General features: G+C 44.0%; 1 protein-coding gene across 3 annotated transcripts; it reads left to right on the forward strand.

Annotated features, from left to right (window-relative positions):
• The first annotated feature begins 2,293 nt into the window (after positions 1–2,293).
• Positions 2,294–21,382, forward strand: TRAFD1 (TRAF-type zinc finger domain containing 1). Of its 3 annotated transcripts, XM_061141797.1 has the most exons (12): positions 2,294–2,444; positions 5,512–5,570; positions 9,746–9,881; positions 9,994–10,047; positions 12,089–12,491; positions 13,315–13,521; positions 15,786–15,862; positions 17,302–17,532; positions 18,533–18,653; positions 19,281–19,620; positions 20,182–20,254; positions 20,490–21,382. In XM_061141797.1, the coding sequence occupies exons 2-12, from the start codon at positions 5,524–5,526 to the stop codon at positions 20,547–20,549; spliced, it is 1,749 nt and encodes a 582-aa protein (XP_060997780.1). In that variant the 5' UTR covers positions 2,294–2,444; positions 5,512–5,523; the 3' UTR covers positions 20,550–21,382. The 3 variants fall into 3 exon arrangements, with proteins under 3 accessions (XP_060997780.1, XP_060997782.1, XP_060997781.1); XM_061141799.1 differs by lacking the exon at positions 19,281–19,620; XM_061141798.1 differs by lacking the exon at positions 13,315–13,521.
• The last annotated feature ends 812 nt before the right edge of the window (positions 21,383–22,194 follow it).

Raw genomic sequence — 22,194 nt, forward strand, 5'->3', positions numbered from 1 at the left:
TGAGCCCATGGGCCTAGAGCCCATGCTCAGCAACAAGAGAAGCAACAATGAGAAGTCCGGGCATTGCAACTGCGACTAGACAGTATCCCCCTGCTCTCAACTAGAGAAAAGCCCACACAGCAATGAAGACCCAGCACAGCCAGACATAAATAAACATTTTTTTTTGGATATTTTTTTTTTTTTATTAGTTGGAGGCTAATTACTTCACAACATTTCAGTGGGTTTTGTCGTACATTGACATGAATCAGCCATGGAGTTACATGTATTCCCCATCCCGATCCCCCCACCCACCTCCCTCTCCACCCGATTCCTCTGGGTCCTCCCAGCGCACCAGGCCCGAGCACTTGTCTCATGCATCCCACCTGGGCTGGTGATCTGTTTCACCATAGATAGTATACATGCTGTTCTTTCGAAACATCCCACCCTCGCCTTCTCCCACAGAGTTCAAAAGTCTGTTCTGTACTTCTGTGTCTCTTTTTCTGTTTTGCATATAGGGTTATCATTACCATCTTTCTAAATTCCATATATATGTGTTAGTATGCTGTAATGTTCTTTATCTTTCTGGCTTACTTCACTCTGTATAATGGGCTCCAGTTTCATCCATCTCATTAGAACTGACTCAAATGAATTCTTTTTAACAGCTGAGTAATATTCCATGCTGTATATGTACCACAGCTTCCTTATCCATTCATCTGCTGATGGGCATCTAGGTTGCTTCCATGTCCTGGCTGTTATAAACAGTGCTGCGATGAACATTGGGGGTGCACGTGTCTCTTTCAGATCTGGTTTCCTCAGTGTGTATGCCCAGAAGTGGTATTGCTGGGTCATATGGCAGTTCTATTTCCAGTTTTTTAAGAAATCTCCACACTGTTTTCCATAGTGGCTGTACTAGTTTGCATTCCCACCAACAGTGTAAGAGGGTTCCCTTTTCTCCACACCCTCTCCAGCATTTATTGCTTGTAGACTTTTGGATAGCAGTCATCCTGACTGGCGTGTAATGGTACCTCATTGTGGTTTTGATTTGCATTTCTCTGATAATGAGTGATGTTGAGCATCTTTTCATGTGTTTGTTAGCCATCTGTATGTCTTCTTTGGAGAAATGTCTGTTTAGTTCTTTGGCCCATTTTTTGATTGGGTCATTTATTTTTCTGGAATTGAGCTTCAGGAGTTGCTTGTATAATAAAGAAACATTTAAAAAAGCATTTTGTAGCCTAAATGTCTATCCATAGGGAACTGGTTGAATAAACCATGGCACATCATAGAATGGAATGATTGCTGAAAAAGTGTATAGATGCTTCAGATATAGGAGCTAAAAATGAATAGATCTTCAAGGCTGAATGTGTAGTATTACAAAAAAATAGTCAAGGCGCAGGACAATATAGAATGGTACATTATCTTTAACATACAGTGAAAAGTGTTTAAATCCTAACTGTATAGCCTAGTGACCATTTACTAATTAGTACATCTGTGTTTACCACTTTGCAGATCGAGTTATAGAACACTTCCAGTACTTGGAAATCTTTCTCATATTTCCTTGCAGATCATACCCTCCAAATGGGAACTGTTATAGTAACTTCTCTCACCTTAGATTAATTTTGCCTGATTTTGAACTTTATATCTTGGGAATCACAGAGAATTTACGGCCCATTTAAGCTAAGTATTCTATCCTATTATAAATAAACAAGGCTTTGTGACCTGCTTCTCCTACTTACCACTATGTCATGAATATCTTGCAATTATAATCTGCAAAAAAATCATTACTTTGAATTGCTATATTGTAAATAATATGTTCTCTTCTACATTCAACTATTTTATATATATAATTCATGAGGGAGGAGGAATTCAGAGAACCTATTCAGGCAGCAAGTGGAGAATCTGAAACTGAAACTTGCCTGTCATGCACTCGCTCTTCCACTGTAAAAAGCCAAATGCTCAAATATGGGCAGAGCCTTGCAGATGTCTTGGCACGAGGGCATTATAATACCAACAAGAATGACTAATAAGTATTAATGGCCCATGACAGGAGAACAAATGCCGTTAGTTATCTTGATATATAAGGAATATTAGTAATGTTTGTACAGAGTTTATTCATGCAAATATTATTAGCATGTGTCAGGAGGAACTGCAGGGTCTTATATCTAGGCTCACAGCTCAGGTCTCTGCCGCTCCTTCCAGATGTGCAGGGGTTGGGACTCCTAGGAACACGCCCCCGCGGAGCCCTGCGGAGCCAATCGGCACGCAGAAGGAGGGGCTCTGAGAACGACAACGGTGCCGTCCAATGGACAGAGAGTCGGGTCCACTCCTGGCCAATGGGCGCGCTCCTCCGTGACGGTCGGAAGTGGTGAGGCGGCTTCGGGGGCCGTTGTTCAGCCGCGGGGGCTCACAGTAGAGGCTCAGCGTCGGCGGCTTAGCGGGTTGTTTTGGCGTCTCTCGTCTCGTCCCAGGTGAGAGAAGCGGTGGCCAGCGTCTGGGGAACCTCCTGCGGCCTCCAGTTTCGGGAGGAGGCCGGCATCCCGAGGGTGGGCTCTTGTGGGCCCCTGGGATCGCGGGATTTCTCGTAAAAAAAAAAAAAAGAAAGATGCCCGCGTCGCGGAGTCTGTCCTGGCCAGTGGGAAAGGCCGTCCTTGCTCCTCTTAAGCGGAGCCTCGACAGCTCCCGGCGGTACCACCCCTTCCAGGCCTTGGCCCCGCGGGGCTGGGAGTCGGCCGTAGTTCGGAGCGCGCGGTGGGCACCGCGCCCCGGGCGGGGCGGGGCGGGGCGGGGCCCGAGTCCCGAGCGGCCAACCTGAGAGGGGCCGCGCGGGTGGCCTGGCGTGGGCTGTTGGCGGACGGACCCGGGTTCGAGGCCCCGACTCGGAACCGTGCAGCAGCTGTCTTCCCCGGATTTCCTCTTGCGCGGTCTCTGAAATGGGGGTGATGACTTTTTCACCTCGTCGGATTGTGGTCTGGATGAAAAGATTGTCCATGTAAAAGCGTTTAGCCATCAGTAGTGTTAGTCGCTCAGTCGTGCCCGACTCTTTGCGACCCCATGGACTGCAGCCCACCAGGCCCTTCTGTCCATGGGATTCTCCAGGCAAGGATACTGGAGTGGGTTGCCATTTCCTTCGCCAGGGGATCTGTCCAACACAGGGATCGAACCCGGGTCTACTTGCACTGCAGGCAGATTCTTTACCGACTGAGCCCTCAGTAAAACAGCCGGTAAAAAGTCAGTTACTATTGGCGAAGCTGGTGCCCTCCCCACTCCCCATCTCGGATCACCCCTCCCCCTCGGGAAACTGCCTCCTGGGGTGTGGACCCAGCGGTGTGTCCCCACCCACCTCGGGCACTGGGAAGTCCTGGGAGTCCTGGCCTTCGCCTAAGAGGGGCTTCCTTCTAAGGTTTAAAGGAAACTTACTCTCCCAGAGCGCTTCCATGCGTTCGCTCCTTACTCCTCCCAGTGACCCTTTCTGCGTGAGGAATCCGAAGGCCCAGAGAGGTTAAATCACACATCTGCTGAACGGCAGAACCAGAATTGACCCTGGGACCAACTCCGAGCCCTGCGTGCACCCCAACCCCCTTGAAGCTAGAGAACCGGGCACTTGACTCTTCAGAGGCTCTGACCCTGGCTTTGGTGGGTTGAAATACAGCATGCCTAGGATCAGTCAAACAGCCCTGAGAAAAGTTATCAGGCTTCCCCCTTTTGGGAACATGATTTATTTTTCATAGATAGGTGCTTCCTGTCACTAGTTTACATCACATCAGAGTGGATGTCCTTAATCTTGTCACTTCCTAGTTTAAAACTCTTCTGTGGTTTATCACTGAACTTGGAGTATAATCCAGTATTCTTTCTCTCCTACAGGATAAGGGCTTGACTCATTCCCCCTTTTCATTATGCTCTTCCAGATCTACCTGTACTTTCTCTCATTGCCTGTTAGGCCTAGTGCCTGAGTGGGTTTTTCTCTGTTCCATCCTCTTATCTTCCTCTGCAAGGATGGATCCTTGTGCTTCAGGTCTTTTTTATAAATATGTCATGTCCTCAGAAAGGTCTTCCCTGATCACCCTTATCTAGAATAGATTCCCTTCATTCAGTCTCCATTTGTCTACTTAATTTTAACATGAAAATACTCATCAGTTTCTTTGCTTTTTTCCCCCATCACTAAATTGTTGTGTTAGAGATTGGACAATATATTTTGTTATTTTGTATTGTTAGGACTAGGGTACAAGTGGCACACGGTCTTAATTATGTTGAATGAACGAGTAGGTATTTTGAAAAGTGTTAGTTTGGAAAGGTGTAAACCATTCAAGAGCCCTACTAAGGGCTCTTTTAGACCATTTTTGCGTCATGGAAAGGGGTAATCTGAGTATCGTAAATACTGGTATTAAAGTTGCCAAAACTTTGCTTTCTGCACTGACATCTTGTTTAGAAAGAAGCAAAGACTTTATAGTGGCAAAATCTGGCAGACACTATTTCAATGAAGTGATCAAAGTTAGCATCATCTGTATTAATGACTGTTGACATCATGTGGTTTCTGATATAATGCCCTGAGACGAGCACAACATCACTTCTGTGGTATTTTTGTCAAAAATGTATTAAGCATAAATTCAGCTTGAAGCATATTCTACAAAATAGCTAACCAGTACATTTAACAAGGTCATGCTGGATGAAAGACTGAAGGAATTGCTGGCGGTCTAGTGGTTAGGGCTCCGTTCTTCCTCTACAGGAGGCATGGGTTTGAGGGTTTGGTCCCTAGTTGAGGAACTAAGATCCTGCATGCTGCTTGGTCAAAAAAAAAAAAAAGGAATGACTGAAAAAATATCCCTGATCAAAGAAGATTAAGGAGAAATAACAAATAAATGCAATATTTGACTCGATTGCATCCTGAACCCAAGAAAGGGTATTAGTGCATGATTTGTGAAATTAACTAATTGTAGATTAGTTGTTAGTATTGTATTAGTATTAGTTTCCTGCCCTTTGGTAATTTTACTATGGTTATTTATGATGTACTGGGTGAGAGATATGTGGGAGTTCTTTGTGCTGTTTTTGCAAATCAAATTATTTTTATTTTTTGTTGTTGATTACTTATTTTTGGCTGTTCTGCATCTTCACCGCTCTGTGGGCTTTTCTCTAGTTGGCAGAGAGCGGGGGCTACTCTTTAGTTGTGGTGTGTGGGCTTCTCCTTGTGGTGGCTTCTCTTGTTGCCGTTCCTGGGCTCTAGAATACAAGCTCAGTAGTTGTGGCACAAGGGCTTAATTGCTCCGGCGCGTGGGATCTTCCCAGACTGGGGATCGAACCCGTGTCTCCTACGTTGGTAGGCAGATTCTTTACCACTGAACCACCAGGGAAGCCCTGCAAGTCAAGTTATTTTAAAATGAAAATAATCAAACCCAAGTGGGTTGGGTATTAAATGAAATGAACTGGCTTTGGTGACATTTTCTGTGCACTGTTGTGTGTGTTTGTGTGTGTGTGTGTGTGGTCATTCTTAAAACAGAAATGAAATGGAAAGATCCAACTTCTTCCTTTGTTGTTTTTTAGGAACAGCTCAAGATGGCTGAATTTCTAAATGACCAGGACACTCAACTGTGTGACAATTGGTAAGAAATCGAAGAAATATTATTGGAATGAGGACAGTTCTGTAAACAGTTGGTTTAGTAGTTGGCAGGTTAAAATTGGAGCCGTATAACATGTCATGCAAATATATGGGATTAAAGTTTTTTTTTTTTAAACAATTTTGGATAAAATTGCCTGTTTTAGAAATTCCACAAGGTGATTGGTTTAGGTAGCATAGAGCAGTGACAAGACTGATGGGATGGAGCTGGGAGTTAGGGGTCTGTTTCCTACCGTGAATTAGTTAATGACTTTTGGCAAGTCACTTGGCTGCTTTGAATCCTCACTTTTCTGACCTATAGGTTCAGTAATTTGTTTTTTCTCTTTCTGAAAATTATCATATTTTTTTTTAAAGATAATAAAAATGTAATGAAATTTTTGGACTAGAGCAGTGTTTTTCAAAGTGTGTTGCAGGGGCCTCCCTGAATGGTTGCAGCGGCTGTCTTGAGGTTGAATGGGATCATGGTTTAGTGTGAACTTGGCTCTATGTGTACAACAGAACAGCTCAGCTGTTTTTGTAAAGGATTTTACTGAAAGAATGTTCCATTGCTTTAAAAAAAAGTTTAGTCAAAGTCTTTCAGCAGTCCCGCGTGATTCCAGAACTGTTAGTAGAAGGACTGGGTGCAGACTTGAATGTCAAGCTTTCTTATATTCGTGTTTTTTTTTTTTTTTTTTTTTTTAGTCACTAAGTCGTGTCTGACTCTGTGACCCCATGGACTGTAGCCCGCCAGGTTCCTCTGTCCATGAGTTTCTCCAGGCAAGAACACTGGAGTGGGTTGCCATTTCCTTCTCCCATATATTCGTGTTTTTAACTGACAAGAGTGACAAGAAAGAGCAAGTCTTTTCTGCTGAAATGAAACTTAGGAGTGCAGCTTGTAATCAGCTGATTTCTGGTTGGACTTTCTCAAGAACTTGGCATTTTAGGGATATCCAAGTTCCCTTACTGAAAGCAAAAGAAAAAAGCAAAGCAGAACTACCTGTCCTATATTTAACTTACCAAATTGTGGTAGGAGAGGCTGTTGAAAGATGAGCCTGATAAAATTTTTTCTTTCTTTTTTTTTAAATTGCCTTTTGCTTTCTACTCAACTTCTCAGCAGCGTTAGGATACAATCAGAGCAACTGCTGGTTGAAATATTCTTTCCCTGCATGGAATTAAGATTTTATTTCTGTGAGGATGTCTTGCCTTATAGGGTATTTTTTTGGTACTGTGCCACTGTTCCTTTCACCTTTTAAAAAAATTGTTTTAGCTCTGTTAAGGTTTTATGTGTACAGTTTCTGATGCAAGTGTAATAATCAATTACACAAATAATCACAAGAAAACATTGTGTTTTTAGAAAAAAACAGACATACTGGCTTTAACATCAGTTAAGAGATTCTTATTTTTTCTGTCCACTACATTTTGAAGAAATCTCAAACCTAGGACAGTATATAAATGTCCCTGTGCTAAGGGACTTTTTTTTAGAAAAGAAAGGGTAAGTTAATGGAAAGCTAATGAAAACAAGGTTATTCAAAGCCAAAGCAATTTAAGGAAAAAAGGCAGATTAGCATGGAAACCTGACCAAGCCAGTACAATCCTCCCATTTAAGTAGCCCTGTTTAAATTGCAGGTTTTAAAATTCTGTCTTTAGAGCTATATTCCTGTTGTTCCCTAAGAAAAGTTAAGGTGCTCATCAGAGTATGTGCTGCAGTTAAACCTCTTGGGCCAGGAAGAAGAATAGTTTGTTGTGATTGAAGGTGTTTTTTTTTTTTTTTTTTTTGCATGTTACCTCTTTGCTTACTGTTTTGTCCATTGATGGGAGAGTTTGAGTCTCGAAAACAAGCTTCAGTGTTAAAAGACTTTGACTTCTTATTTTTGCATGGTTCTATGTCATTTGGAAGCCTGCTGGGGATTTTTCTGGAAACCTTGGAAAATAAAATTTCCATTTTCTGGAAACCTTGGAAAGTGAAATTTCATCTCTAACTTGGCTAGTTCTTCCTTGGGGCTTTTAGCAGTTTTATCTAGAATTAAATGTGTTCTCATTTAAAACATCTTAATTTTATCTGTAGGTAGGAGGCAAGTATATTAGTATTTTGTCTCTCTTTAGAACTTTTGGTGGAACTACCTTGGCAGCTAAATTAAAAAAAAAGTAACCATCAGGCAACCATTTTGCGTAATTGCTGCAGTTGTCTTTTATCTTCTTTCAGGGTTTCCCAAAAGGTGACAGTGTAAATGCTCTGTGATCTTACCTGACAACTGCTTTTGATTCTTGCTTCTTTATGTCATGGTCCTTAATATTTTTTAATCCTAGAGTTTTTAGTGGCATTATACATGTAGAAAGAATGCTCTGTCAGTAGATTGTCCTGAAGAGCCCTGTAAAATAAAGACCAGACATTTATTTTCTTGACTTTGACTGTTTAAAGAAAATTGTTGTCAAAATTACGAAAAAAGAATCTGGACTCTCAGCACTGTAAGAGGTAATTGCTGGCTTTAATTTTTCGTGGCATCTGTGCACACAGGATTTGCAATCAGGATATGACTTTGCTTCCTGCGCTTTGTTGGTATACAGTATCCTTAGGTATTTTTAATAGTTTTCAGTTTTTTACCGTTTTATGATACTAATGAAAATCGTCATAATCCCAAGAGTGGAATTACTGGTCTTTAACAAGTAATTTAATGGCAGAGTCTTTGTTTTATTATTTATTAATGGTCCTAGAAATAGAAATGCAGATTTAGACTGTTGAAAAGCAGTGGTTTTATACTACCACCAGCCATCTGTTAAGAGTGCTAGTTTCATAACATCTTTAATAGTAGGATTTACTAATTTTAATATTTATTAGTTTAATAGATTTAGATAACTGATTTATAGCTCCTTCCACTATATATTTTAATATTCTTCAGTTTTGAAAAACTTAAGCTGAATTAATTTAAAACTGATGGTTTTCTTAGAAAGCTGGGAATTTTGGTAAAATAGGGGACATTAAGTGTGTCAAAGCATTGGTAGTTTCCCTCTTATCCATCTGAGTTTTCTTCCCACCTCTCACACTGATTGTTACTCTGCATCCCCTTCCTTTTGTTTTGAGAGCTGCCTCGATGACTAGGGTACAGGTGACATCAAGGTACATGCCTCGATGGTTCTACTTTTGGATGAAAACGAATTTGCTTTTTTTTCTTTTTGGTGTCTTAGTCTTTTAGATTGGGAGTATGACTAGCTGGAGGCACACCTGTCATCCTACTTTGAAATGTTTCTTAGACTATGTCTGAAGATGAAGACTGTAAAAGAGAAATAATCTCAACTTGATGTGGGAGAAGGTCTCTGTAGTATTCAGCTTCAGAGGTGAAACAGGTTATTACAGATTTGTTGTGTAATTTTCTGTATTTATCCTGTTCAGTGTTTTGTTTTCTGAAAATTTATCCTAGGTGACATACTCACAGGCACATTCTTTTAATGCTTCCTTTAGTTAGACTGAAATTGGAGATTTCTAATGGTCATAACTGAATGAGGAAAAGGAAGGCCTTTGAATGTTATGTGCCTCTAGTTTGAGTGTATGTGTACTCTGGGGGAAGGGATTCAGGATTTCCTTTTGGTACATTTCTGCAGTAAAGTTTTTACCAACCCAACCAGAGAGCTTGTTCCCAGTTCATGTCCAGCCTGCTTTGAAAGACATGTGAGACATAAAGGGGGCAGGATCTATCCCAAAACTGGCATCTGCCCCTTTTGGTTTGACTTTAGTGGCATAAAATCTAATGTGATTAAAGGTAGCTGATACTGAAAGTAAATGGTAGATGGGTTTTTTTTTTTTTTAATTTATTTTTAAAAAATAATCCTGGAGTGGATCGTTGTGCTTTGGAGCGTGGATGGTTTTGGAAAAGCCTAGCTCTGCTAGCTCCTCGTGGCACCTGACTTCATGTTGTTGGTTGTGATGAACTCTAACATTTCGAAAGTGAGGCTGAGCTTTTAGAGGTTGTGCACAGCACTGAGAACTCAGTGTTGCATGGAAGACTGAAACCCTTCAGGAATTAATTCTTGGAAAGCAGGGGCAGTAACAGTCACAGGGTTTTTTCGTTAGGTCCTCACTAAAGAGAAGTAATGGAATCTGAAGATTGGACCAGACAGATTTCCCTGTGATTCCTCTGGGCATAGATGTCAGTAATTCTTGCCTTTTTCTTTGATCTATTTCTATAGCAAAAAAGAAATTCCTGTGTTTAACTTTACCATCCATGAGATCCACTGTCAAAGGAACATTGGTATGTGTCCTGTCTGCAAGGAACCATTTCCCAAATCTGACATGGAGACGCACGTGGCCACAGAACACTGTCAGGTGAACCACCACGTACTCAAATGTTCAGGAGCGGATTAGACTTGCTGTTGTGTGACAGCAAGTGAGCGTGTTGTCACAAAGCCCATTTACTGAATCTTGCTTCTTACCTTAGGTGACCTGCAAGTGTAACAAGAAGTTGGAGAAAAGGCAGCTCAAGAAGCACGAGGTTAGTTTCCCTGAACCATGAAGGGAATCACCATGGGGCCAGTCCTGTCGAGATGACAGAGCCGCCTGCAGAGCAGAAAGCCAGTCTGGTGGAGTCTTTGTTCTCCACCAGCGCCAGGCACGCTGCCTCTCAAAGCCTGTCTGAGCCTACTTGAGACTTCGACTGTCTGCTGCCAGATCTGACTGCACGGCTGCTGTGCCTCAGGCTCAAGCCTCAGAGCCTTGGGAACCGAGTCCTTCCTGCTGGGGTTTGACTGTTGGCAGGCTTACTGAGCGCTAAACCAAGCCTGGGATGGCCAGTGTGGTACAGCCTCTTTAGCACAGAGCCTGCCTTCTATCTTCTGATCCCATTTTGACTTCTTGATCGCTTGGGTGACGTGCTGTTTACACCCAAACAAATTCTCAGCATTTGACAAGAGACGATATAGTATCATTTGGTCTCTAGTTGAGATAAAATTGGGCATAGTTGAATAAGTGTGTGTTGTGTTTTTTTTTTAATTAATTTTTGGCTGTGCTGGGTCCTTGTTGCTACCCTTTGGCTTTCTCTAGTTGTGAGTGGGAGCTGCTCTTGTGGTGTGCAGGCTCCTCACTGCCGTGGCGTCTCTTGTGGAGCATAGACTCTAGGACGTGCTGGCTTCAGTAGTTGTGGCCCATGGGCTCAGTTGCCTTGAGGTACTTGGGATCTTCCTGGACCAGGGATCGAATCTGTGTCCTCTCCATTGGCAGGGGGAATTCTCCACCACCTGACCACCAGGGCAGCCCTATATATATATATGTACGTGAAGTCACTCAGTTGTGACTTTGCAACCCCATGGAGTGTAGCCCACCAGGCTCCTCTGTCCGTGGGATTCTCCAGGCAAGAATACTGGAGTGGGTTGCCATTTCCTTCTCCAGGGGATCTTCCCAACCCAGATATCAAACCCAGGTCTCCCGAATTGCAGGCAGACGCTTTACCGACTAAGCCACCAGGGAAGTCCATATATGTGTGTGTGTGTGTGTGTGTGTGTGTGTGTGTATTTTGAGTGAACATAGACATATTTACCAATTAATAAATCCCAACAACTGTTTAGTTGGTGATCATGCAGGAATGTGTATATATATGTAAACATTCATTAAAGTATATACTTAAGATTTGTGCATTTCATTCTGTGTACCTGAAAAAATCTATTAATGTATTAATTTATAATTTTGAAAGGTGATTCATGGTCAATGTAGAAAACTTGGAAAATATAAAAACAATTACTTAAAGACCCCAAAGCTCAGAGGTAAACATAAATAATTTGGCACTCTTTCATTGCTTTTTCTAAGCATTTGACCTAAATTTTATTAGGCCAGGGAAGTCCCTTTGTTGATGATTCTTGATTTATTTGGGTAGTTTAAAGGCAATATTGGGACTTTCCTGGTGGTCCAGTGGCTAAGACTTCCCTCCCAATGTAGGGTGCCCAGGTTCGATCCCTGGTCAGGGAACTAGATCCCATGGTCAGGGAACCATATGCAGCAACTAAAGATCCTGTGTGTGGCAACAAAGACCTGGTGTAGCCAAATAAATAAATGAATAAATAAATATTTTAAAGAGAACAAAAAATAAAGAAAGCCAGTGCTGCATAGAGATGTGCAGATTAGAAAAGTCTGTGTCTTTCTAAAGGACAATCCCTTTTCCTCATTGCCAGGTACTTAAATCAGAGTAGTAAGGGGAAATTGGTCTGGGGGAGCTTTGACGAGCACATGGGAATTGCTCTGCTTTTGCTGTTTGCCCCTGGACTTCACTGGCCAATTTTGGGTTCCTCTGTAATGTGTACAGAAGATGACGATAGGGTGTCTGTAAGGAGTGAATAGTTTCCTCATAAGATTTTCCTTCCCTTTGTAGAATCTGGTGGCAGGACAAAGAGGGAAGCTGTGACTCTTAAATACATAGAAAACCATGGCAGGCAAAGCTAGGGTTGGAAGAGAATATTTTTGTAAATACTTTTTGCTTTCCTCGCCCTATGTGACAGCATGACCTGTCTTAGGAATATTAACTGCTTCATTATTCTGTTTTGCAGGAGACTGAGTGTCCTCTACGGCTTGCCCTTTGCCAGCACTGTGATCTGGAACTTTCTGTTCTTAAGCTGAAGGACCATGAAGATTACTGTGGTGCCCGGACGGAGTTATGTGGCACCTGTGGGCGCAATGTCCTGGTGAAAGATCTGAAGACTCACCCTGAAGTGTGTGGGAGAGATGTGGAGGAAAAGAGAGTCGAGGCTGCCGTGCCACCTAACGCGTATGATGAATCTTGGGGTCCAGATAGGATCTGGATTGCGTCCCAGCTCAGACAGATTGAGGCTCTGGACCCACCCATGAGGCTCCCTCGAAGGCCCCTGAGAGCCTTTGAATCAGACCTTTTCCAAAGTAGAACCACCAACCAAAGGAGCATGACAGCCCAGTTTCCAATTCAGAATAATCTATGTGAGTTGTGTCTGGGAGTAGAAACCTGGAATGGTATCAGGATCTGGGCAAATGGGAACAGGGCTTTGGAACCAGATAGATCTTAATTATAGAAACCTGACTGTAACATGAGGAAGAATACTTAACTTTCCGATAGAACCTCTTTGCTATTGGATTATTGTTGGGTGACAGTGCTGTTCACAGCTGACATTACTGAGTGTACCTTTGTGTGCCTAAAGGCATTTACAGAGTGCTTTACTTGTGTTAACTCATTTAGTTCTGACAACAGTTTTCTGGGGGTAGGTAAGTGGTAGAGCTGGGGTTTGAATTCAGGCTGTCTGACCCTATGCTTTAAACCATTCTGCTATCACGCAGAAAGTGTGTTCGCTGAGTTGTGTCTGACTCTTTGTGATCCCATGGACTGTAGCCCACCGGTTCCTTGGTCCATGGGATTTTCGAGGCAAGAATACTGGAGTGAATTGCCATGCCATTTTCCAGGGGATCTTCCCGACACAGGGATTGAACCCTGGTCTCCCATATTATAGGCAGACTTTTTACTGTCTGAGTAGAAAATACATGTAAAATGCTTAACACAGTGCCTGTTTCATAGTTACAGCTCATTCATACTACTTACTAATAAAACAATTAGAATAATAATGGAGCCTTTTATCATGGCAGTCTTAATGTTTGGATTCCTGTGAGCACTGTAGGGCTGGGCCTCTTTTGTTCATGCACAGATTCCTGAAAACCTTGAATATTTGCTAGGCCTGGACTTGAACTAAGGGATGGCAGCATATCTAACATTTCTTAAATACTAGTTGTTGTTTTTTTTCCTCCCCCTCAGTGGAAGAACAAGAAAGGCAGGAAAGGAATAGAAGCCGGCAGACCCCCAAAGAGCGTGGTGAAGACAGTGCAAATTTGGACTTCATGTTGGCCCTAAGTCTGCAGAATGAAGGCCAGGCCCCCACCTTGGCAGAGCAGGACTTCTGGAGGGTCATATATGAGGCAGACCAGTCCCGTGAAGGTCCCAGCACTCTGAATGACATCAGGGGTGTGTTTGTTTATTCTGCACTAGCCTCTGTCTCTATGTCACAATTCATATAAGATTGCAAGTTTTTCATGAGATAGAATTTGGTTTTTTTTATTTCGTTTATTTGCTTTTCTCAATTCTTTCTTTTTTAAAAATTGTCAAGAATAGTAAGTACAGTGACTATCTATTAATATATGCCCCTCACTTATATTCATCAATTTTAGTATTTCCACTTATCTATATATTTCTTTCCCCGCCCCGAGCCATTTGAGAATAAGTTGCCAACATAACATTTTATCCCTAAATGGTCTTCAGATGTATTTCTTTAGAACAAGGGCATTCTCCTATGTGAACACAATACAAATATCACTTTCAGGAAAGTTCCTTACTTACACATAGTGTCCTTTAGAGCTTTTTAATTTTGTTTTTGAAATCCAGGATTATGCATTATATATTTAGTTCTTTCTAGGTTCTTTTAGTTTGGTTTCTTACTCTCTCCCTCTTTTTAAAAAAATTTACTTATTTTATTTTTGGCTGTGCTGGGTCTTTGTTGCTGTGTGTGGGCTTTCTCTAGTCACAGCGAGCAGGGGCTGCTCTGTAGTTGTGGCGTGTGGCCTTCTCGCAGCGGTAGCTTCTCTTGTTGTGGTGCACGGGCTTCAGTAGTCGTGCACAGGTTTAGTTGCTCAGCGGCATGTGGGGTCTTCCTGGACCAGGGATCAAACCTGTGTCCCCTGTATTGACAGGTGAATTCTTAGCCACTGTACCACTAGGGAAATCCTCCTCCTCTTTTCTTTCTTTTGGCATTTTTGAAGAGTCCAGACCTGCTGTTCTGTAGACTACTTCTTTCTCAATTAAGATGTGTCTGATTATTTTCCCATGTTTAAGTTCATGTTATAGTTTTGGCAGGAGTGCTATACCGGCCATGCTGTTTCTTTCTCAAGATGTCAGTTTGTCCTGTTTGTTAGAGTAGAGTCTGTCATATATCTCCATTGTTCAGGTAGCCTTTTTGCTTCATATTAGCTATGTGTAGGATGCTGTTTCTAGATTGCTGGGGAACATAGTCTTATCCAGCAGTTTTAGTATTCATTGATGTTTCTTGCTTGAATCAAGTATTATTATGGCAGTTGTAAAATGGTAATTTTTTTATTTCTCTCCTCTGTTCTGTATTTATTAGTTGTCCTTCATCTGTAGAGAACTTTGGTCCCCCCACCCCCATTTGAAACCAATTTTTTTTTTTTAATTGTTGGATTAAAACTAAGTTTTTAAAAATAAAAGTTGGATTATGAGCAGTGAATCACCCTTGTTTAGAGAACAATATGTTTGAGAAAGGCATATCATATTTAAAATGCTCAACTCGCAAGATTTTAGGGACCTGAAAATTAAGTAGCTCTCAGTTGTGGTTTTTCTTCATGTCACTGTAAGAATAATGACCTTAAGGAAAGTAGGATTAACTTTGAACATTTTGTTGATTTAGAGAGAATAGGAATTGGTCATGGATCCAGATATTTAAGTTTGAGTCTTTCTTTTTCTTTGGCCAAGCTGCATGGCATGTGGGATCTTAGCTCGGACCTGAGCATTTAGATTGGTGAAGAAAGTAAAATATTAATAGCATATTTGTGACAAATAAAGACTCTGGATTCAGTGTAGTTTATTTTCTCCTTTCTTGGTCATTTCTTAGATTGCTTTATTGACTTTTTTCTTTGTTTGCATGTTTCATTCACTCATGTTGGATCTTTCTGGATCCTGCATGAATGAATGGTTTGGAATTTATATTCTCTTGTAGTTGCCCTGGAAATTTCAACATACTTATTTAACTTAATAAAGTCTAAATTTAGTCCACCGCCTCACACTTCTCTTGGTTAACACAGTAACCTTAGACTGTGGATGACCCCTTTATGACTTAATTACCACTGACGGATGTCAGTGTTCTCTGTTGTTTGCCTTTTAACACCCTGATGTAGAGTTTTCTTGTTTTATGTACTCACATTTATCATTTTGTGTATTATGTGTTCACCATTTTCTTTGCTCACCCCTGCCTCCTTGTTTCTTCGAATTTCCTTTTAGGATACATTTCTTCCTGAGGTACATTCTTTATAAGTATCTGCAAGTATAAAATACTGCAAGTATCTGTTGGTTATGAAGACTCTGTTTGGGTCTGAAAATATATTTTGTCTTCATATTTAATAGTTTTAAGGAAATCAGATTTTCCTGTCAACCCCCGCTAAGGGGTATAAAAGGTTGAATCAAGTGTTTTTCACTTTGAGTCTGTGTGGCCTGATACCTAGGTGCAGTTGACGAGACCATGTTGCCTTGTGAATTTTGTGAGGAGCTCTACCCAGAGGAACTGCTGATTGACCATCAGGTGGGTTGTGAGTTACTTGAGGGCTTTAAGCTTTAAGGAAGAACGTGTGCAGGCCATATTGGTGTTGCAGACCATGTGAAATCTTGAGCAAACCGATAGAACTCTTGTGATGAGAGGAGCAACTGTGTTTTTTTTTTTTTTTTTTTTCTTTTTTTTTTACTATTTTGGTTTTTTTGGCTGTGCTGCATAGCATGTGGGATCTTAGTTCCCCAACTAGGGATTGAACCTGCACCCTTGGCTGCTAGTGAAAGCACAGAGTCCTAACTACTGAACTGCCAGGGAAAATCCAGTAGTAATTGTGTGTGACTGACACGTGGGTGTGAGAATTCGGCCTCATTCTCTCTGGGCAAAGTAACATTCATGCCAGCAGGCCCAGTTGCTGCCTCCATTCTGTGGAGATACTGTACGTCTCTTGAGACCATCTTGTAATCAGCTGTCATCTCATGCCACGTTTGATTTACAGGAACCCTGCTGAAGTCCCTGCAGTTCCTGGGAGGGCCAGGGGTCTGTTTTGCACTTTACTTTTTTCTGCCTGGACATGTGTGGCCTTTTACCCCTGTCTCCTTAACACACCCAGCCGCACAGACCCCTCACTCACAGACTTGGTCAGACATGACTCTCAGGAAAGTATCCTGGGGAATGCTCCGAAAGCTAGGCCAGAGGCCCCATCTGTGTGCCCCCAGACGGCCTGTGCCCGTACCTCTCTCAGCCTGTCATCCTCACCCTGTGGTGTGGACCGCTGATCCCCTGTGGGTCTGCACCACTAGGTGGAGCTCCTAGAGGACAGGTTCTGGGCTTTCTTGGTTTCTGAATCTCTGAATACGTGGTGTATGAAAGGTATCAGGTAGTTTTTGAATGACTGAAAGTGCCTGTGCTCTTTAGGAAGGCTTAGAGAATAGCCTTTGTGTTGGAAGAGTGGCTGCACTGGGGAGGGAGCTCCTTTCCCTCTCAACATTCTTACACTCCGATTTGGTTTGACCTAGTCTGGTACTTCCATGGCTAGTAAGTGGTCCCTTTGCCCTGGGTGGAACACGCATTCCCCCATATGTGGAACAATACAGCATTTGAATACATTATTTGGTCTGGGAGTAACATAAGAAAATCCATTCACAGGGATAACAAAGAATATATGGGCCTCTCTTACTGTATGTCTGTGGAAAGAATCTTGGAGCTTTTCAAATTAATTTAGAGAGAATAATCACATAAAAACACACTTAAAAAAATTAAAACAGTACAGAAATGTTTAAAGTAAAAGCAGAGTGAGTGTTTCATCTGTGTTCCTCTGACCCTTTTTAATCCTTTTCCCAAATATTAATTAAGCATTATGAAAATGTTGTGACTTCCTGAAAATATTTTCAGAATTTAGTTTGTTCCTTAACTTCTGTTTTTTTTTTTCCTTTTTTTTTTTGTTTTGTTTTAACCTGTGTTTTTTGAGACAGACAAGCTGTAACCCTTCATGTGCCTTACCTCCGCTCAATGTGGGCAGCACTTCCCCCCGAGGGGTGGAGGACCCTGATGTTATCTTCCAGAAGCTGATTCGGCAGTCTGCAAGTGACCAGTTTGAGTCTTTGATGGGCTTCAGCAGCTCTCCTCCCGTGGAGGACAGCGTTGTCATCCCATGTGAATTCTGTGGGGTCCAGCTGGAAGAGGAGGTGCTGTTCCATCACCAGGTGAGAGTCCCCGAGGACCCGGGCACTTCTCCTGTCCGCTTGATCCTCTGGGAGTGAACCTGAGGCTTTCAGAGCCAAGAAGGCCTCTCTGGCCTTGAAATTGCATGCATACCTGATCTGGTTACTGGCTGTGTCCTGTTTCGTGAGCTGAGGTACACAGTACCTCAGGCCTTTGGACTTTCCCTGCCTTCTGGCAGTGGAAAGCATTGTATCACAAGCTGCAGCTCAAGGAGCCAGGACTCCAGGTAAGCAAGTGTGGAGGACTTGCCAGAGGGTTTAGAGGAGTTTCCCTGAGGTCCCTGACAATTTCTGCTTTTGACCATGTGTGTTGTTCCTGTTGGGGTGGCATTTGCATCTTGCATTCCAGGAATCTGGAATCTGATTCTAGCTTTGTCCTTATGGTTGGCCTCTGGTCCGTCCCAGCCCCTCACGGGGGATGCCTGTGAATGAGGGAATTAGACTGGATGATCTGAAGTCCTTTTTCAGCTTTCACAGCCTGAGATTCCGGCATCTCAGTGGAAGATATGTCTTCTGCCCTGTCTTGTTTGTTATGGGAGTGAACACTGAAGGTATTTCAGAGGCACTTCTGTAATTGATGCCATATAGATGTTGCTAGAACACCACACATTTCATTTCTGAAATAAACACTTGTGCCTTTGGATTAAGCAGTAGATAAGTTAACTGCTTGTTGTCTCCTAGGGGAGACCACAAAATAAGCAGTGGTGCCAGTACTCTGTGGTCAAAATGTAGACAGACCTGTCTGGGCTCCCAGGATCAGCCCTTCCTTCATCCCTGCACAGATCAGAGAGTGCTTCTGAGCTTCCTGATCAGTCAGTGCTAGTAGGAACGATTGCTCTGTTCCTGTCATCCTGTCCCATCGACACCACCCTGCCACCCTTCTACCCACCATCAGGTGTGTGCCGCCAGCCCGGTGTTCCTTGCCTCCTAGTGCTTTGTCTCATAGGAATGACTGGGTACTAATTCTGGTTTTTCTTGTTAGGACCAGTGTGACCAGCGGCCAGCCACAGCAAACAACCACGTGACAGAGGGAATCCCTAGCCAGGATCTCCAGCCTCGAGAGGCCTCACCAGAGCTGCCCAAGAGGCGTGTCCGACACCAGGGTATGGGCCAGGGCTGAGCCAAGGCTGCACTTCTCATCAGCTCCTCTAACAGGGTTACCTGCACCCCAAATTAGCGAGCACAGCGCGAGCTCACTGAGGACTCCCTTGGGGCTAGTTGTGGCCCTGGATTAGACTTGGCTGCTTTGGGGACAGCCGTGAGATATGCTTAGCATCAGTGCTAATTATTCAGCTGCCGGTCGCTGTCAGTACACTTAGTGGATGACTGGGAGGTAATTTTCACACCTTACCGTGGCTGCCCTGGGCCCCTGCTTCTAATTGAAATATGCTCACCTAGAGTAGGGTGATCAAAATTATCCTCAGTATTCTTACAGTCTCAGGACTAGGCAAATAAACTGTTTTTGAAACCCAGTCACTATTAGAAACCCAAAGCCAGTTAGAAGTGATTTGTCAAAGTTTGCTTATGCACCATTGTTGACTAGTTAGTGAGGACTTAGGTGGTTAAGTGTACAGTGTGGATTAATGTTCTCAACCCTGTCCTGGAGACATGGGTTTCAGCATCCTTTAGGGGCGAGGCAGTCATCTTTTACCCAGGATCTTTTGTTCTTGCCCCGAATCCAGCACCAAGAGCAGCCTTTCCCCTGAAGCTGGTGCTTTTTCTCTTCTCAGGAGACCTGTCTTCTGGTTACATGGATGATCTCAAGCAGGAAACGGCTAAAGGGCCTGCCTACCCTCTCCCCTCTAGCCGACCCCCTAACAATACGGCCGCTCCTCCTAACCGCCTGTCAACATCCACATCAGGCCCCAGGCCTGGGTGCCAGCCGAGCCCTCCTCGTGCTCTGAAGCTCAATAACGTAGACAGCCAGGGTGTCCGGGGGCGCAGTCGAAACAGCCATAACGGGGCTCTGGCTCCTGGCCATGTCCCAGCGGCTTACCCTGCTCGGAGTCTCTACCCAGAAAACCTTGTGCCCTCTTTTCCCCGTGGGCCTTCAGGGCGATATGGAGCAAGGTGAGAAACACTGCTTGGGAGGAGAGCTTGGGGTGGCTCAGGAGAATGGAAGTGTGGATTTCGCTTGTATCGTGGCCTGATTCATAATGTCCTTTTGCTCTCTGTGGTTTTTTATTTATTTTTGGCTGTGCTGGGTCTTCTTTGCTGCACAGGCATTTCTCTAGTGGCAGTGAGCAGGGGCTACGGTCTAGTTGCGGTGCACGGGCTTCTCATTGCAGTGGCTTCTCTTGTTGAAGGACAAGCTCTGGGCGCACAGGCTGCAGTACTTGTGGCGCGTGGGCTCAGTAGTGTGGCTCCCGGGCTTGGTGGTTGTGCTGCACTGGCTTAGTTGCTCTGAGGCATATGGGATCCTCCTGGACCAGGGATCGAACCTGAGTCTTTCTGCATTGGTAGGCGACTTCTTTACCACAGAGCCACCAAGAAAGTCCCTCTGTGGTTTTTTTATTCATTAGTTTTATCTTCTGGAGAGCTTCTTTTGTCTGGCTCCAGCTGTTTCTGTCCTGTGTTTCCTGACTTTGGCTCAGGCATCTCAGGAATGAGTTTCCAATCCTTCTCTTTCAGCGGTAGGAGTGAAGGTGGCAGGAGCCCCCGGGCCACGCCCACAGCCGCCAGCTACCGCAGCAGAACTGCAAAGGTGAGTGGTGAGTGGGATCCAGCCCGTAAAGCTCAGTGAGGACTCCGGTGGGTGGGCTGGTGTGGCTCTTGAAGTCAGAGAAGCTGCTGGGCCTCGGCTGATGGTGGCTGAAGGACCGCGCTGTGGCTCTTGAGGAGGAGGTTTCATAGAAGCCTGGCACTCCTGGCGCTCTTCAGGAGGACCGCTGCTTTCTTTCTGTCTGCGTAAACCTCGTTTGTGTCCTCTTGTCCAACAGGCCAAAGCCCCCAAGCCGCAGGGGGCTGGGGACGCAGAGGAGGAAGAGGAGGAGGAGTAACGAGCGCCCCCAGAGAACGCACGCTGGTGCCGTCTTCTCCGCACGGCTTGTCACGGGACAGCCCTGCTCCTCGGGCTCTGCGGGCAGGGGCGACCTTTCAGATTTTAACGTTTTCTAGGTTATGGCCATTTTGTGTCTTTTGAGATTGTGCTGTGGGAGTTTGGGGGTTTGAGGGAGGGTTGGCAGGGAGGCTGTTGAGAATGTTTCAGCTTTAGCTGCTGCCTTTGACAGCACAGAAATGTACGTTAGGGTTCCTCGGCCTACCAGGGCTTCTATCTTTTGACATACTGTCACCGTCGCTTCATGGTGCTGTGGGGTCCTGGTGGGAAAGAGGGAAGGTTCTGGAAAGCTGGTCCTACCAGTGAGGTGATGCTCTTCCTGTGGTGGCCTGAATTTGGGACCTTGGGAGGTAACCTCTCATGTGTCCTGCCCGGCCCCCCTCTAGAATTTGGGCTCTGGGGTGCGTGGAGGGGCTTTGGTGAAGTGTTCAGGCCAGTTGCAATATGTGTTAGGAACAAGGCTTTTGGAGATGAGTTTCAGGTGAGTGGACTACGGGCTTTGTTTTAATCTGCTTCTTTGGCATTTGGCATCACTGCCTTCTGTTTCTGAGGGGAGCACGGCTTCTTTGTCTTCACTGCCTTCTGATGGAGAAGGCCAGGGGCTCCTTGTGCCCTCCAGAGCCATGCTGGGCTCTGCCTTAATCAGGACTGAAGCCTAAACTCGTGGTTGGCTCTGAAAACCAAGAATCAGAGCCCCTTCCCCTCTTTTTATTTTACTATTACTGTTATTATTAACATCCTTGTAATAGAAATAAACTTTGTACTTGGAGTTCAGCTGAGTCGTGTGGTTCCTTGTGCTTCGCGCTCTTTGGAGAGTGCAGGCGGACCAGGGTGCCTGGAGTCAGCTCTGCGCAACGAGGGAAGCCGTGCCTTCTGAGAGAGCGCCAGACAGTCAAGATGCGGCTTTTCTGTTTACCTGGAGTTAGGGAAACTGACAGGTGGCTGCAGCTCTGGGCTGATTTGGGGAGGGCTGGGGGCCACCCCCAAACAAAGAGAGGAGGGCAGATTCCTCAAAAGCCTCAATCCCAAGAGTTGCTGAGCCTTAGCAAAATTATCCATCACCCCCTGGCACCTCATACTTTGCACCAGAACATCTAGCACTGTAGGTCATTTTGACCTCATTTGTTTTCCTCTCAACAACCTAGTGGGAGTGGGAAAAGTAGGAAGAATTGCTCCAATTTCACATGTGGAAACAGGGGTGACTTGTATAAGTCTATGCAGCTATTAATTCATGGCAGCCAGGACTCATCTGGATCTGAGTTATACCGAGAAAAAGAAAAAGGATGACCTCCCTGGCGGTCCAGCGGTTAGGACTCTGTGCTTCCACTGCAGGGGTTGTGGGTTCCATCCCTGGTTTGGGAACTAAGACCCTGCAAGCCGTGGAGCATGGCCAAAATAAATAATAACTTTTAAAAAAGGTTATTCCCATATAGCTTTCTGGTCTGCTGTTACCATGAGGTTTTGGTATAGTAGTCTGTATATATACAAGACTATTTTAAGTTGCTGGTATCTTAATTTCAAATGCGTTTTCTGTGTCCTGCATTTGTACTCTCCCTCATGCTTGCTGGTTTTGAAATCCTATTTGT

The sequence above is a fragment of the Dama dama genome, chromosome 5 (assembly GCF_033118175.1).
Source record: "Dama dama isolate Ldn47 chromosome 5, ASM3311817v1, whole genome shotgun sequence".
NCBI classification, from domain to species: Eukaryota; Metazoa; Chordata; class Mammalia; order Artiodactyla; family Cervidae; genus Dama; species Dama dama.